We start from the raw sequence: 16,674 nt of genomic DNA on the forward strand, positions 1-16,674 counted from the left end.
AATTGCACAGAAATATTAAATTCAAAAGCTAAAGTAGAAAATTAAAGAGACAACCAAAGAATATTTTAGTACGTAATTATAATCACGTTCTTTGATTTTCTTATGGCATCATGAAATTTATTTTGTCTCGAATTTTATTGCTTACAGACGTCTCCTATTATTTACAATTAAGTTACCTTCAATACTCATGATTGGTGCCAGATAAATCTAGCATATAAGTTTCTAACAAAATCAATTTATTCCGCCTGTGCATATCGAAAGGAAATTATAATTTACAATACGCTAATAGATTCTCAAAAGTAAAAGTGACGATGAAATGTTATTCCCAAAAATATATGGTTGAGAAAATGATATTGTCGTTTTATATTCATTACAGTCTCTACTGGTCATAGTAGTCAATTCTCACCAATTACGATTCTAATCACACATAATATTATTAAAACTGGCTTATGAAGTCTTATAAGAGGCAATGAGTTTTCTGTAAGCAATATAATTTGAAAAACCATGGAAATACACTACCTTATACTCAATTTTACAGTGTAAATTAACATGACTATATAGAATAATAATTCTTAATATTGTAATTCTTGTTTATGCAAAGAGTTTACGTAAGTATACAAATAATGCAATGAATATAACACCTACGTTAAACGAAAGGTTAGCTAACAAGCTTTTCAGTCCAAACACACAAAACGATGCAATGAGCACGTCATATAATAAAAAACACCTATAATAAAAGGATATTTCAACGTTATGAATGATTACCTGTCACGTTGAGAACCTACTTTTGATCAAATTTCTCACACATGCCATATAGTTCGTGCAAAATCTTTTTAGGACATTATCCATGCATTGCCATCTAATTTTTTAAATAATTGTTCAATGACTTACGATCCTAGTAACCCTACCAGTACTTGTATACTTTCATAAAACCCTTTGATCTTATGCAATAAAAATCTAAGATAGTAATAATATTAAGAATATTTTTTTTTTTTTTTTGCACATGTCTAATGTAAACATGACCACTTATTGGTAATCTGTGAATTCAGAGTTGTTGGATACCCCCAAAAAAATTGTTCTATCTTGTTAGAAAACGAAGGTTAAATTTGCTCATGCTATTACCAATGGCTCGTCATCGGAGAAGCCTCGAATCACAGGGCTGTCTTCATCATCTGTTAAAACAAGCAACACGTATTTCTAAAAATTCTGATCACCAGCAGGACATCAGTAATTTTTATAAAATTTACCATCTCAAAATGGTAGTTTCATATATTTTAGATATTTGATCGCATAATACATCTGTGTGATCAAATACCTATAAAACAGAAGAAAGAAATAAGTTTTATAGGATAAATCATAGTTTACCTAAGCCATCTGTAGTGCCAGGAAACGTTGCTTGTCCGCGTCTCGTATCGTAATGGCTGTTTGCGAATTGTGTAAAACTGTTCGACAATCTTCTGTGTCGTACCACAAAATATCCAAGGGCTGCTCCTAGAGCAATGATCAGTAGACAGATTGATAGGGCAAATGGCAGAACGTTCGACGTATATATTGCCAATGGTGTTGCAGCTGTTGTAAATATAAGAATACGTGATTTATTACAATTGTCGTTATAACTGTATGTATTAGCTAAATATTATAACAAGACATAGGAAGCAACTGCTATATCATAGCATCACTACGAATTAAGACTTCTGATATATCTGCATGAAGCTGAAACCAACCACAAGAAACCCTTGCTGTATTAAAAATTATTGAAAGCTTAGTAGCATATCGATTATTTACATGGAAACTTACATGGGGATTTTTTCATAACATAAGTTTCGCTGAGTTCGCTCTGATATCCACTTTCAGTAACCAGCCTCATAGCAAAGGCACAGATGTCCATTATTGGACTCTTGTATAAGTACGGGGGTTCATCAGCATTTAATGTTCGCGCAGTAGATTCATTGACTACACTTTCACCCTCTGATATCAATATTTGATAATGATACTTCGTTTTGTTAGCGAAACTGCCTGGTAAGTTGTGCTCTTGCCAGTAAATAAGATAACCGGATTTCTTATACTGTACTGTCAACTGATGCGGTGGCGATATTGGTGGTGCCAGATAAATAACAGGTTGACTTGGGATTGCATTGGTAGCATTTGTTACTACCGTCACACTGTATTTTCCACCATACTGTATAGGATGGAATCTCTGTGATAATCTAGTTTCATTCGTTGGATTCAACGATACAGTATGAACTTCATTATGCGTCATTTCGGTCACCGTAACCTGAAACGTCCAAGTAAAATCGAATTGAGTACTATATAATTTAACAAAGTAATATTTAATTATTGTTTTCAATATAATTATAATACCATGTAAACAACTGGCTCATCTATCCTGGGACAGCTTGAACTCCAGCTCACAATTATTTCATCATTTCCTGATGTTGTGATGCTGAGTTGCTTTGGTGCTGCTCTGATGTTGTAGTGTGTAGACACCTGGAATGGAGGGCTGAGAGGACCAGCACCGAAGTCTCCCAAAACTCCAACTGCGAACATGTATACCTCGCAAGCTTCCAAGTTACGAATAGATGTTGTAAGATTGCTTGTAGTAAACCTGGCCTCTGTAGAAAAAAAAACAAATACATTGAGTCGGTTTTGTAACTGTTCGACATGAACCATTTATCATCAGTTTTATATAAACAAATTATTTCTACAGCTATACCACACTAAGCGGATTCGGTGAAGCAAAACTTTTCAGATGACTTTCTGTCATATTCAGCACTGTAGGTTTGTCCCATGATTATCATAAGGGCTCATTTCACCCCATTTTCACAGTAGATTTATATATTGTAGGAAAATTTAAAAACGGTCGTTATTGACAAGTTCATGTTACTACTCACCTTCCATTAAATCTGGCATGTTCAGAGCATAGTAGATTGCATACTTCCACTTGATCTTCCGGGAGTCCTTTGGCGGTTCCCAGCTAAGTTTAACGGTTGTTCCTTGATCCTTCATCAATTGTGCTTGTAAGTTTGGTACTGTAGGTAATGGAGTGCCAGTTGTAGTTGCACTGATTGTTACGACTTTTCCAACAAAGTTATTTTTGAATGCATTTACGTCGAATTTGTATTGAACTCCTGGTGCCAAATTCTTTACAACTAATGAATTATGCTCAGTTATTGTTGTGCGCAAGGCAGGATATGGGTCAGGGCCTTTTGGAGTAACATGATATCCAGTAACATTTGGCCTTTTATCCCAAGTCAAACTAACGGTTGAATTAGTCACAGCAAGAACTGACAAGTTTTCTATATCATCAATATTAGCAGCACCGTCAAAAACTATAATCTCAACAATGGAAGAATTCGATTCATATTCTTTGTTCTTCGCAATAACCCAAAATGAATACTTTTTATCCGCTTCAAATGCTGTGTCAATAATCAGTGATGTTTTTTGCACTGTATATGATTTTGGAGGGATTGGTGGCTGCATAAATACTTCATAACCAGTTATTGGTCCATATGGACACAGTGGTGGACGCCAAGATACTTCAATCTTCGTTCCATTTTTCTGGGTAGCAGTAACATCCCACGGTGGAGATGGAACGCCTATAGCAGTCATAGCGGACGTATATACTGCTGGAGGAAAGACTGTGGTTTGATTTTTTAGCTTAACATAAACGGTTAAATTATATTTTGTGTAAGGCCGAAGACCGTTGAACTGATATTCATCTTTTTCGATCCAACTTGTGGCATTTGTCCAAGTAGCGTTTGTTTCAGATTTTGCTATTGAAGGTAGGAATTCAAAGGTCACATTGCTCGGCACCGGGATCATCCAATACAAAAATAAGCTAGATGCGTTAATAGATTTGCTATCAACTCCCATTTTAGAAACTTGATAAATTCTAGAACTGTTTTTGTCGCAATCACTTTCATCCAAACCATCATAGCAATCTGATTTTCCGTCGCAAAACGAAGCCTTTGGAATACAGTGTCTCTGATCGCAAGGGAAAAAACCAGAATCGCAGGGAGGGCTTTCTGTGGCAGTTGTTAGATCATCATTGCAGCCTATTTCGTCACTACCATCAGGACATTCAAGTACGTTATTACAGAGATTTATCACAGGAATGCATGAGCCATCCACACGGCACTTAAACTGGTCATTACGGCAAGCAATTGTAACTCCCTCACAATGCAATTCGTCTTCTCCAGACGAACAGTCTTGGTATCCATCACAAACCCAGGCCTCTTCTATGCAAGCCCCATTGTAGCATTGAAATTGATACATGCGGCATGTTCGTGACTGAGGTGTAGTGGCAGGTGCTTCTGTCGAGACATCTAAATTTCCGCATCCAATTTCATCTGAATTATCTCCACAATCATCAACCCTGTCACATTTCCACCAATATGGTACGCATTTTTTATTGTTACACATGAACATCCAGTCACTGCAGGAATTGTTTGGGAACAATGGATGTGGCAGTGGTAGAGGAGTTTGAGTAGAGATTGAACAGTTAACTTCATCTGAGCCATCTCTGCAGTCCTGATCTCCATCGCAGACCCAAGAGTTGTAAATACATCGCTTACTAGATTTACATGCGAATTGCCAAGGTTCACACTGTAGTTTATCGCAAAATGCTTCATCAGTACTATTTTCACAATCACTTTCTCCATCACATCTCCATGCAGATGGAATACACGTTTGGTAACCAGTCTTGTTGCAAAGGAATTGACCAGTTTCACAAGTGGTCGTTTGAGCAATCGAACAATTTTTTTCATCCGAACCATCGCGACAATCACTTTCTCCATCACAAAACCATTGATGTGAGATACATTGGCCATTCTGACACTTAAATTGCGCTTCTGTGCAATTTGCATAACGACAATTTAACTCATCGGTCTTGTCTTTACAGTCAATATCGAAATCGCAAACCCAGTACTTTGGAATGCATTTATCTTTATCGCAGGCAAAGTGATTCGGTTCACAGGATGCACGTTTACAGTGCATTTCGTCAGAATTATCTCCACAGTCGTTATCACCATCGCATTTCCATAACTCTGGTATACAAATATTATTATTGCAATAGAATTGATTTGCGGAGCAAGTACTAGCTACACGAGGGCATGTAGAGTTGAGATAAGGTGTTATCCCTCCGGGACAAGTACAATTTCCTGAGCTAGTCATTTCCATGCCATACGGACATAAGCATGAAAATTCGTTATTAGGAGCACCGAGACAAATGTGAGAACACGTGCTGTTGGCACATCTATTAGTGCCAACCTGTACACTATGTGCAAATACTTTCAGGTCCATCAGTCCAACTAGCTGTCCAAATACATTAGTTAATCCTAAGCCATGATCTTTGTCTGCTACAAATATCATTGACTGTTTCCAGTCATCCCAGTACATGTTATCCTTAAAGACAGCAACTGCAAAAGGATGAGCCAATCGTTCGTCATTAGCAAGTATTTTTTTAAATCTCTGCCCATCAAGGTCGGATGAACCAATATAGTCGAGTTTAGCATCTACCCAATATATTCTTTCAGCTATGTGATCGATTGTTATTCCATTTGGCCATTCAACGGTTTTGTCATTAAACAATCGCTTAACATTTGAACCATCCAAGTTGGCACGGGATACCGAAGCATCTCCAGGTGCCCAGTCAGTCCAAAACATATAACCATTCATTGGATGAACGGCGATGCCTCTTGGTTTTTTAAGCACAGCCGAATCTAAAATTGTTCGCCTCATTCTTCCCATAGTGGAAATGTCAACCCTGATTATCTCGATTTTCATTTGTACACCATCAACGAAGTAGAGAACTTTGGAGATCCAGTCGAGTGCCATTCCTTCAATAGAACTGAGATCCGTTTCAACTAAAATTTCAGGGTAGCTTGTTCCATCTTTAAGGCACTGTCTTCCAATCGTATCATTTACAATATCAGCCCAGTATAGACAGTTGTTTTTTAAATCGAATTCAATTGCAATTACGTTTTTCAAACCGTGTAGGGGTAAGACTTCCAATCTTTGCTCTTTTAGATCGATTCGAGTTATGTGATCTCTTTGAGCAACTAACAAGAATTCAGAAGAAATTTCTTCCATGGGACATGGTATCTGTAACACAATTATTGGCACTAGAGATAATTATAGGTGGTATCGTGAGATTAAAGCACCTCATAGTTTTCAACGATATTTCGATTAGAAACAATAATAATTGTTCACAAATTTACTAATATGACAAATAATTCATAATTCAGGAGATCGATAAAAAGTAAAACTTATCAAGCCTATAAACAAATGCGTTTAACGTGAAATAAACAAGAAAAGAAACGCTGCAATAATGTGATAAATAATAATTATGTACCTCGTCAGGTTCAAAATTTCTGTTCAAGCCCCCTGAGCATTCGTCATCCTCTATTTTTCGATATCCTTTGGTTCGATTATAAAATGCACCTGGCTTGCAAGTTTTGGGTATCTCGTAAGGATCGAAGCTACTGTGTGAAGATTTGTCGCGAATGCAATGATAGGGAAGCGTACTACGTATGAATCCTATATCGCACTGGTAGTCCTTGGCATCACATTGGCAAATTTCCAATTTAACAGGCCTATCATAATCAGCTCCAGTATAACAATTAGCACGTGCAGCCCTTCGTTGATAAGTCTCTTTGCGACCGAGTACACAGGCCATTGCGGGCTGTTCAGTGCTAGTCGGAGACCAAAACTTGAAATCATCTTTGTTGCAATCTCTTTCAAATACTTTCCGTAAATCCACTTTAACTATTAACCACTGATGCCGAGAGCTTTCGGAGCCAAACATTGTAAAAACGGTTGTATTTTCTCCAGGCTCTGTCATCAATCCATAAACTCGTAGCATATTGTCATTAAACTCATACATCTGCCAAGTTTCTCCTTCATCTGTCGAGTATAAAATGTGTCTAGTTTCCCCGCGTGACTTGAAGTATTTGACAGCTACTAAAACTCCGCCATGATCTCCCATGTTGAAAAAGTAATAATCCTTGAGGACTTGTTTCCATGTCAAACCGGCATCCCGAGATACAAAAACACCTGGATGACCCTTCAGACTTTTTCCAATCACTCCTGTAGCAATTATAATGCCAGGTGCCGACTTGGAACTCATTATAGACACAGAACGAGTTGCTGGATAAAGCTGACTAAACTTCTGGCTGAGATGTAAGGAACAATCGTCGTGACATGGGATGAAAAAGCCATCATTGTCAACATCGGGTGCTTTAATTGGATTCCATGTTGCACCATGATCGTAAGTTATCAAAGATGCGAGATGCTCGGGTCCAATTGCTCCAGCTTTTGGAGTTTCTTTTACTTGGGATGCGATATAAATACCTCGCAGCCCTTCTACCTTGTATAAGTCAGTGAAAGCTTCATCCGAGACGTCACTGGAAAAAAATTAAATAATATTAATTACTTGGTAAATAATTGAACAATTAAAATTAAAAAATTAAAACTTACTGCACAGGTATACATATTTTACAGTATAATTGTACAGAAACTTGAGTGAATGTTAATATAAGGCGAATACTAGAAAAAAGATAAGTGTGTTTACTTGAGCCAGCTGTCCTTCCAAGTGCTATTCGGGAAGAAAGTTAGAATTCTTTCCAGGGATAATGTAAACACAATGCTGTCGTAATCTACTATCTCCGAAACGTAGAGATTAACTATATACTCAGTATGGGAAACTGCTACTAAAATACGATTGTTGGAAACATCCGCAATATGATAGTCTTTTCGATCCAATTCGGAAAGAAATTGAGCTTTCACAAACGGCCGATTCTTACATGAAATAAATAAGTCCAAATTTTTCTGAAACAATAATGTTTTTCCCATTTAATTATAAAAGTTAGTGGTACTCATTCAAGATACTTCCAGCTTTATCTCAAACTACTACAATAATTTTTAAGCAATCGAAGATCTACTTACATCGGCACTTTTAGCTCGGCTTTTAGTCGTTGCAAACATGCAGTCACCTTTTATTTGAAAATCTTCAATACCAGCTATTACAACTCCAAAGTTTCGTTCAGCTTGGAATAATTTTCTACTTTCTAAAACTGTATTAACACCAGATGGTTCGTGTCTTTCAACAAACAATGTCTTCGGTTGTTTAGATGACCAGAAAAATGCTTTGACATACTCTTGGATAGCTACCCATGTTTTTCCAAAATCTCTTGTAAGCCATAACTGCAATTAATAAAGCGTCATATAATAGTCCGCTAATGAAATTATTGAAAAATTGATTGAAATATTTACAGATTCAAAATAACAATTTATCAACTTATTCATTTTCGTGGTTTATACTGATTGCCCATACTGAGAAACAAATAAATAAGTTGTCAGACAGATATGCTTCATCATTTAAAGCCTACTATCTTATCATGTTTAGATGTGAAAGTCTAATATAACATTACCTTCCGCTCTGGGTCAATTTTGTCCAATGCTAGAAATGTAATTGGATCATCCTCATAAAACGAAATTTCGCTTGGATGAAATGGTAAGTTTTGTCTGATTATATCTTGGCCATTATTCCATGTAGTGAATATCAATTGGTTGGAACTATCTGCAAATACGCACTAAAAGGAAAAAAGAGAAGAATATTTATCATTAAAACGAGACATCGTTCAAGTAATTCGACAACCAGCGTTTGTTACTGTGGTCGTATTTATCAAGTATCAGTCATAAAAAAAAATCTTGGATTATCATAGCAGATTGAATCCGGATAAGTCAGTCAAATTGTGAGCAACAAAGGATACTTGCTGCTTGATTTGTATCATGTCACAAATATTGGTACAAGCAAGAAGTATGTCACTCGATGAGTCAAGTGAATTTCATTCTTGGTCTTATAGAGAAAACATTCAATCATATCTGACGAAAAGTGGCAATAAATATTTTAAAGTATAATATACACATCTCCCTATGGTTAATGCATTTTATGACTACATACAAACAAGAATGGACAAAAAAAAATGTTGTCTCTTATTTTATTATCCATTACAAACTTCATTCTCATTATGTTCCATGTAATACTTATATGGTCGACTAATTAAACTCGTCTCACAAATTCGAATTGTCAATGTAAAAGATTAACTTACATGAGTGTTGAATTTCGGATGGTTGTAAAATTTGTCCAGGGTGGCATATCCAACACTTGGCTCTTTGGAATCGGAAACACGGAATTTATCAGTTTTATTTTCGAAGGTTTCTCCATAATCGTAGCTGATGTAGACTGCGCTGGGATTAGTTTTTATTGGCAGACGGACAAGCGGAGTACTATCTCTTGCTAGGCAAATTATCACATTTGAACCTTCGCCTACCCAATGTACCATCAGTTGTTGATGAGAATCATTCAACCAATTGAGCTGAAACAAAAATTTAATCTTCAATTTATAAACCTGTGTCACAAGAATGGTAATTGTAAAAGTTTTCTTTATCTTTTTAAAAACAGATTGACCTCAAGTATCTAGAAATTACAGTTATTTAGGTTAACTGATAAAAGTGAAAGTGAATTTGTCACATGAGTGGATCTACCACATTTGGTTATTATTAATTGCGAAGATGGTCTGACTATAACAGTTATAACTGGATTTATGCCTAATCACGTCTAATCAAGTCATTATGACAAACATTCAGTGAGCAGGTTCACTCAAATGCTAACCAAATCAGGGGAAAAAAAATATGGTACTTATATAAACGTTGCTGTCAGTTTGTGTTAATAGCCTGCGAAGGCAAAAATAGTAATGACCTATGAGTGATATATCAAAAGTACCATCAATTTACTGGCAACATAAATACTAGTTCAAGCTATAGAAGGTGATAAAGTTTTAGAATTAAATGTACACTCGAATTATAGGAATTCTAGTAATCAAGACTCTGAAATTTCGCAAAAAATGACTTGCAAGATCAGCATGTATCAGACGTGTGTAATGAATATAATGAAGAGCTGATCCGGCAATAAGTAAAACAATGCACACGGCTACTTTGTATTTTAGTGAACTGTTGCGCAAATAAATTTCTTGGCGTCCTTAGAAATGAAATATACATGCCTTGGTTGACCTTCATTTACATTTGTTGCTTGTTACGAAAAAACTTGTTACCAAGTGGATATTTTTCATCCTGAATATATATAGTTACAGTTAAACAAGAATGTAGATAACATTAGCCAGAAGTATACTAATTACAGAGTATCTTATCGGCATAATTTCGTATTCTGAGATAATAAACAAGAATTTATCAAAACAATATCCACCTTATCCACCTTACTTGCGAAGCGATTTGTTAAGTTCAGTTGAGATGTCAATATCAACTGGTAATACTAATTATTTTAACGATTCTTCGTAAACAGAACCAGTTCTTACTCAAGCGAAAATCTTTTCTCAGAAAAACCACTTCACGTAAAAAGAGTGAATATTTATTTTGAGATCTATACATATATTCATATTTCAGCTTCTAACACATTTTACATTCATAATATCAGTGGCACATATTCTTGGTAAAACTTTTACCTGGTATATAGATATCTCAGCAAGAGTAAAAAAGAATTCATACATTGAAATAGGTATGAAAACAAAAAGACAGTGAAAATTAGAGGTCATAATTACACATACTACGAATTTCCTATATAAAATAGATGTTTGCACATTAACGAATTAAATGATACTGGTATCAAAAACTTCTTGCATAGTAGATAATTTGAATATAAAAATAAACAAATAGATATACGAAAGAAGAAAAAAGAAATCATGTAAGAATACAAAGACGGTCAACGCTGTCTTTGAAAGTTATTGTGATTTATTCTTTGTAATAATGTACTAAAGAAAACAGTGGGGTAATCCATATCGTATAAAAATAAGTGCCAGTAGGGTCACATGACTAATGTACAGATAAGTGTTTGTGGAGGATACATGTCACGAGTGAGTGACATTAAGAGAGTAGTGAGTCATATGGATGTATGGTTCACAACTCATAACTATAGGAATAATAAAAAATAACAACTCAAGTTAATAGGACGAAGTTGAACAGAATAAACAATCGTGTGCGAATAAATTGGAGTCCCGGCAGCATGACAGAATCGCAACACATGATTTTGTGTATTAAGTTTCAAACTGTATGAATACATTATAAAATATACCCTTAATATTATAAATCTAAGGGATGAATCAAGTGAAAGTAATGACAGAATTCATTGAAGTTAGGATTTACGTGTAAAACTGCGTACTCAAAATAACTCCATAAACAATTGTTAATGAATGTGAATTGTTCCAGAGATGAAAGGGGTGACTTGTAGAAATAAAGAGAAGACACAGTAATAGAATCACCCGTCTGCATTCACTTGGTAAGACGTCGAACTGTAACGTCATACGTTGACATTGCAAGAAAAAACAACACAGTGTGCTGCGTGTGTATACAGCGACGATACGAACAATACGATACAGCTATCATTTAATGAACATAAAATTAGGGATACTTTTGGGAATAAGACTAGGTTCACTAGCTACACGTATAATAAATTCACTCACCTTAGTTGTAATGTTGTGATTATTAGACGAAACATCCCTGCGGCCGCGGCCGAACGATGTTTCGGAATCTAGAACGTTACCAGACTCGATAATTAGCGGACTTCTGCGGTGCCTAAAACCATCGTTATCCGAAATATATAGAGTTCTCGGTTTGTCGTCAAATCTTTGACCGTAATTGCAATCAATTAATATAAATAACTGAAATATCAACGCGAAGAGACAAAACGCCGATGTCGCCCGGACGGCCATCTTGTCTACACTGACTTCTAAGTACTTTTAATTGAGCGGTGATGTGGAAGGGGGAAACAAAAGAAGCGATACGCCACGAACCATGCACGAACCACAGTCGACATACAAACGAGTGGCTCTTCACTGCGACGCGCATGCGTGACTGTCGCCGGCGCGCACATATCAAACGATTGCTTATCGTTTATCTGGGGGTTCGCCGTTCTCGCTGATCGGGAGTAAATTTAAACGAACAATTTCCTCATTTACAGTTCACCAACTCCGTATTCACAATTCATCATTCATTCATACATTTCGACCCTATCGCCATTCGCGATACGCGAATTGATTTTTTTTTCAATGCATCAACCGGATCGTATCTTTCAAATAATTATGTTTCTCACCAGCAGAAATTTTTCACGTAAATGTTCTGCAATAGATTATTCGTCGAAAATTTGTAGTACAGGTGCATTTGGTATATCGAAAATTCTCTAGTTTTTTTCTGCAGACTATAACTTCAATCTTCAGTTTTTCAATTCTTTCTTTTCATCAAATTAGACTCTTTCCGAATATTGCGTATTTTCCAACCGTTCGAATTCCAGTTTTGTTCCTCTATTGGTTTTATGTCATTGTCTATGACAATTATATATTTAGATACTGATAGGCGACTGATAGGTCTATACGAATTGTTTGCCTAGATTATCTGTAAAACTCGTCGCTAATACAAATTGACAGTTATTATATCGTTCTATGAGACATTCTCCATAAATTCGCAAACATTTTGTTTTTCACTGAAACTGTTTATGCACCAGCCCTCGTATCGACGGGTTCTACGGAACAGACGTATTTCGGCGAACAATCTAGAACGGATATATCTAGACAGACACCACAATAGGTGTATACAGAGCTCTATACGCAACTTGTAGCATCTTCTGAGATACGTCCGTTCTATCCGGTAGGCAGGAAAAATACTCCCGGAATGAATATCTTACCGAGAGTTCGGTCTCCAGATGAAACAGGCATAATCGAAGGTAACAGTCTCTGTCCGAATAGAATGTTAATATAAGTTCGGCATTCAGGGGTATTTTTTCCAGGATTCGTTCTATCCAGCCTGCCGAAATACGTCTGTTTCCATAAGACCCGTTGATATACGTATTTTTATTGCAAAATCTGTTTTGAGAACAAAAAAATTAGTATCAATTCTCTTTTTACCAATGGGATTACCTTTGAATCACTCTTGATTTTATATCATCTAGAGGGGTGTGTAAAAAACGTACAGAAAAATCAATATTGTAGGCATCGGTTATAACGGAATTGAAACTTTTTTTTTCTCAAGTCTCGCTGCAAAATAGCAATCGACTCACCATTTATGTCGGTACCTTGTCTAATTGTATAATCACAAGTTCCTACATACAGACACCTGTTGCGGAATCGACCGTTTTTGAGTTAGCCAGCCTGTATATTTACAGATCCCAATGTCGAGCTGAGACCTTCGAAGAAAAATGTTTTTTCAGTAGATTATTTACACATCTCTGTAGATTGTATAAAGTTAAAAAAGATGTTAAAGGGAACCAATTGAGTGATACACATATTTGTATCAAATTTTTTTTTTCTTCAAATAGCCCTCGCGATATAATAAAAGAATAATAATGTAAGACCTATTGCATTACAAAGTTAAGTGAAAAACGACACTTTGTTTGTGAATCGAACACTTTTTCGACCAGATATGAATTTTACAAATAAATACATATCCTAAAACAATTGATTTAAAAATCTAAAACAATTCATAGAGACTATTTTTAGGTAGCAGTGACATTTAACCAGTTATAAGTGATATCGCGAGGGTCCGAAAAAACGGCTGAACTCCAGATGAAGAATGTCCTATGTAGCATATGCAGGCACTTTAGAAAGAGCGAAACGATTGTTTATGTAATGGTACCAATAAACAAAGTTTCCTGTAGCAATCACGCTGATTCTAGCCTTCGGCGGTATAAAACTCGTGAAGACCAGTTGTTCATTACTAAACTGGTGAGAGACAGATACATACTGGTTTTATTTTTTTCTCTCTACGATACGTAGTTTCGAATTGCATGATTTGATTAATGAATTTTCGAAACACATCGGAATTGAGGTCGCAATTTATAAGTATCCGAAAGGGTAACTGTTTGCACATAAAAAAGTTCAGTTGCTAATATCAGCAAGGTTTAAATAGAAAAATTCTTAATTTTGTAGCAACACGCGCGGCAATCGTAATATTAATTGGGAAATATTTTTCGATAATAATTTACAAATCTAAACGAAGATATCTCATGTTGATGTGAAGGTGAACGAGGTTTCGTTTTCATTAAAGTATCGCTGTTCCAAGAACGGTAATTTGCGTATATTAACTATACGAGGAAAAGTTTAACGATTAGCATCGAGACCTTTTGCAGTTTTTTGCAGCACTCATTGGCAGGTAATAATTGCTTACCTGTTTGTTTCGGGCAATTAAGCAATGTGAAATTGAATTCTTGAATTTTTGCGTATTCACGAACTCTAAGTTTTTTCTTTTTTCAAGGTCAACCAGGAAACTTATCACAGACGAACTGGCAAGCTCGAGAATATTTTCGGGTTGATATGTTTTTTTTTTCTCTGTACATTTTTCAATCGACAAATTATATTTCGTTTCAAACATTCCGACGAATTTCATGACGATGATTATAGAAAAAATATTTATAAAATAAAAGAATATCTTTACCAGAAGTGTATTCTAAATTATTAGAAAATATCCAGGAAGAAATGTGTACGGGAGAATTGGTGTTCGCGTCAACGAATGAGCGATAACTTGTATAATAATAATTTTATGGTATATGAGATAATGGCGTTAATTTCCGGATGTCCCTGGTCTGCCCTCGCTGTGTCATCAATCCCATTGACGCGATGAGCTAGAGTCTGCTCTTGATAACATAAAAATATCGTAGTAGGGCGTTGCATTCGTCGGTCACAAGGCATACACGTACATACATACATAGTAATACAACATATTTCAACCATGTGGGATGCATCTTAACAGAGCAGATTCACAATCGACTATTTAAGTTGCTACGCAACTGAACATCAACGAATAAAGCGTACCAGGCTCTACCTTACACAGCCTAAGATACGAGACTTGAGAATCGTGTTACATGCCAGCTTATGAAATTGCCCGTTTGTTTCCCAATAAACACGGGATGGCTTACATACCATAATTCCGAGAAAGCTCATTAGTGCTCTCTTTCATGCTATTGAACAAGTACAAATATAGATATATCCAGTTGGACATGATACTTGGAACTACATTTTCAGAATAAAAGGAGATTACATACTTGGTATTATAATTCAGCGGAATACTCTGCGAAACTTACCATCTACCAAAGTTTATCAGACTGGCAGAAAAGTGTTAATCTTTGAAATTAAAAAAATATTCAACATGAAAGATATTAGCAAAGTTCGAAATACTGACGCTAAAAGGATTCTGTGAAACTCAATTTTTAGTCAAATGTTTTTTCAACAATGATTTATTAGAAGCATTCACATTGTTGAGTATTGTTATACTTATTATTCACTTATAAGTCGCAGCTCACAATCATAATTGCTGCCAGTCGTTACTCGTTATAAAAATCATTTTCCGGCAGTGACAGTATATGTATTATTCAAAAAACGTCGTACTATAATATCAAGATAATTATTTAGGCATGTTTTTGCGACCCGAGCATTCTGCTCTTGATGGTGAAATGAATAAAGAGGCACAAAATACAGATGCATATACGATAAAACAGGTTTTTGAAAGTAAAAACGAGTTCTCGTTCATCACAGATTCATAAGTAAAAAAAATCTTGCATCAAGGCTAAATATTACAAACGTACTGTCAGACAAGTTATACAAATTTGCTCTCAAATCCTACAGTAATTCAAACAACGCGTTCAAGTCATGCAACATGTTTCACTGCAACATAATTTTTGCGCGTTACGCTGAAAAAGACTGCTGTATTGCCGCAATGAGATACGTAATTATTGATGGCTGTGATTATTTAACGAGTAACCAACGAGCTGCTGATCATCTCACTATGACATACCTACATTTGTTTAGTTAATTAATCAAATTCTCAAACCAATTATGCCTAGCACAATTTAGCAAGGGTTTGATGGGGGTCTTGGGGAATATTCTAAAAAGGCAGAGAACTGACCATTTTAATACAGCTCTAGTTATGGTAAGCAGATCTCTCTCAAGATTTTACAAATTAAATAGTAAAATATTGCCCCTTATAATTGTTAGTAAAAACGTTGATTTTCACAAAATTAATCAAACAAAGCATATCGGGAAAATATTAGAATAATGACAATTAATAGGATGCTTGCGAAAATGACATTTCGATCAAACTGATAAATGTAAAGTGTTAAGCAACGCTTACACGTACCTATGTGTGCTCACTGCTCGTATATTATTTGTATAACACGCATAAATAAATAGATGCTTATTGATACTTATGTACATGTATCCGTACAATACATATGCATAGTATATAAATAAATGTGATATGCCTCAATAGTGTAATTTTTTGCATTTATTGTATAATTGTTTACTTCGTAATAATAATAATATTCCTTCCCAAGCAGTCATTAAGTTGAAGACATAGTTCTATTCGGTAAACTTTGTTCAATACAGTAACCTTCTATTTTCTCAAGTAATTGTCCGTTAAATTATGGAATAATAATTATCGTTTGATAAAGATGTCTAACGGATACCTCACGTCCTGGATAGTTTTTAAAATAGTGATGAGTGAGCTTCGATTAATGAAATGAGTAGATAAAATTGAAAAATAGTTTACCGAACTAAATTTAGGTCTTGTTTTAAATACGTTAAAACAGCAGGCATCTAGCGTAAGGCTAACAATGTA

At 35.5% G+C, this 16,674-nt stretch overlaps 1 protein-coding gene across 2 annotated transcripts; it reads right to left on the reverse strand.

The window, feature by feature from the left end:
- Positions 1-909: 909 nt before the first annotated feature.
- LOC124185453 (sortilin-related receptor-like) lies at positions 910-11,802 on the reverse strand. Of its 2 annotated transcripts, XM_046576246.1 has the most exons (11): positions 11,535-11,799; positions 9,111-9,377; positions 8,430-8,591; positions 7,945-8,202; positions 7,571-7,827; positions 6,353-7,403; positions 2,892-6,102; positions 2,362-2,612; positions 1,798-2,275; positions 1,366-1,569; positions 910-1,172 (listed from the first exon to the last, which is right to left on the reverse strand). In XM_046576246.1, the coding sequence occupies exons 1-11, from the start codon at positions 11,781-11,783 to the stop codon at positions 1,111-1,113; spliced, it is 6,450 nt and encodes a 2,149-aa protein (XP_046432202.1). In that variant the 5' UTR covers positions 11,784-11,799; the 3' UTR covers positions 910-1,110. The 2 variants fall into 2 exon arrangements, with proteins under 2 accessions (XP_046432202.1, XP_046432203.1); XM_046576247.1 differs by lacking the exons at positions 910-1,172; positions 1,366-1,569 and adding an exon at positions 1,576-1,713 and having other exon boundaries at positions 11,535-11,802.
- Positions 11,803-16,674: the final 4,872 nt, after the last annotated feature.

The sequence above is a fragment of the Neodiprion fabricii genome, chromosome 6, assembly GCF_021155785.1.
Source record: "Neodiprion fabricii isolate iyNeoFabr1 chromosome 6, iyNeoFabr1.1, whole genome shotgun sequence".
Lineage (NCBI taxonomy): Eukaryota > Metazoa > Arthropoda > Insecta > Hymenoptera > Diprionidae > Neodiprion > Neodiprion fabricii.

What these genes read in the sequence shown, in the direction of transcription:
- LOC124185453 (XM_046576246.1), bottom strand. Translation starts at nt 11,783, where the DNA reads ATGGCCGTCCGGGCGACATCGGCGTTTTGTCTCTTCGCGTTGATATTT. An exon ending in TGGAAGGACAGCTGGCTCAA is followed by an intron (nt 7,404 to 7,570) that starts GTAAACACACTT and finishes ATTTTTTTCCAG; the next exon opens with TGACGTCTCGGATGAAGCTT. An exon ending in GAAATTTTGAACCTGACGAG is followed by an intron (nt 6,103 to 6,352) that starts GTACATAATTAT and finishes ATTGTGTTACAG; the next exon opens with ATACCATGTCCCATGGAAGA.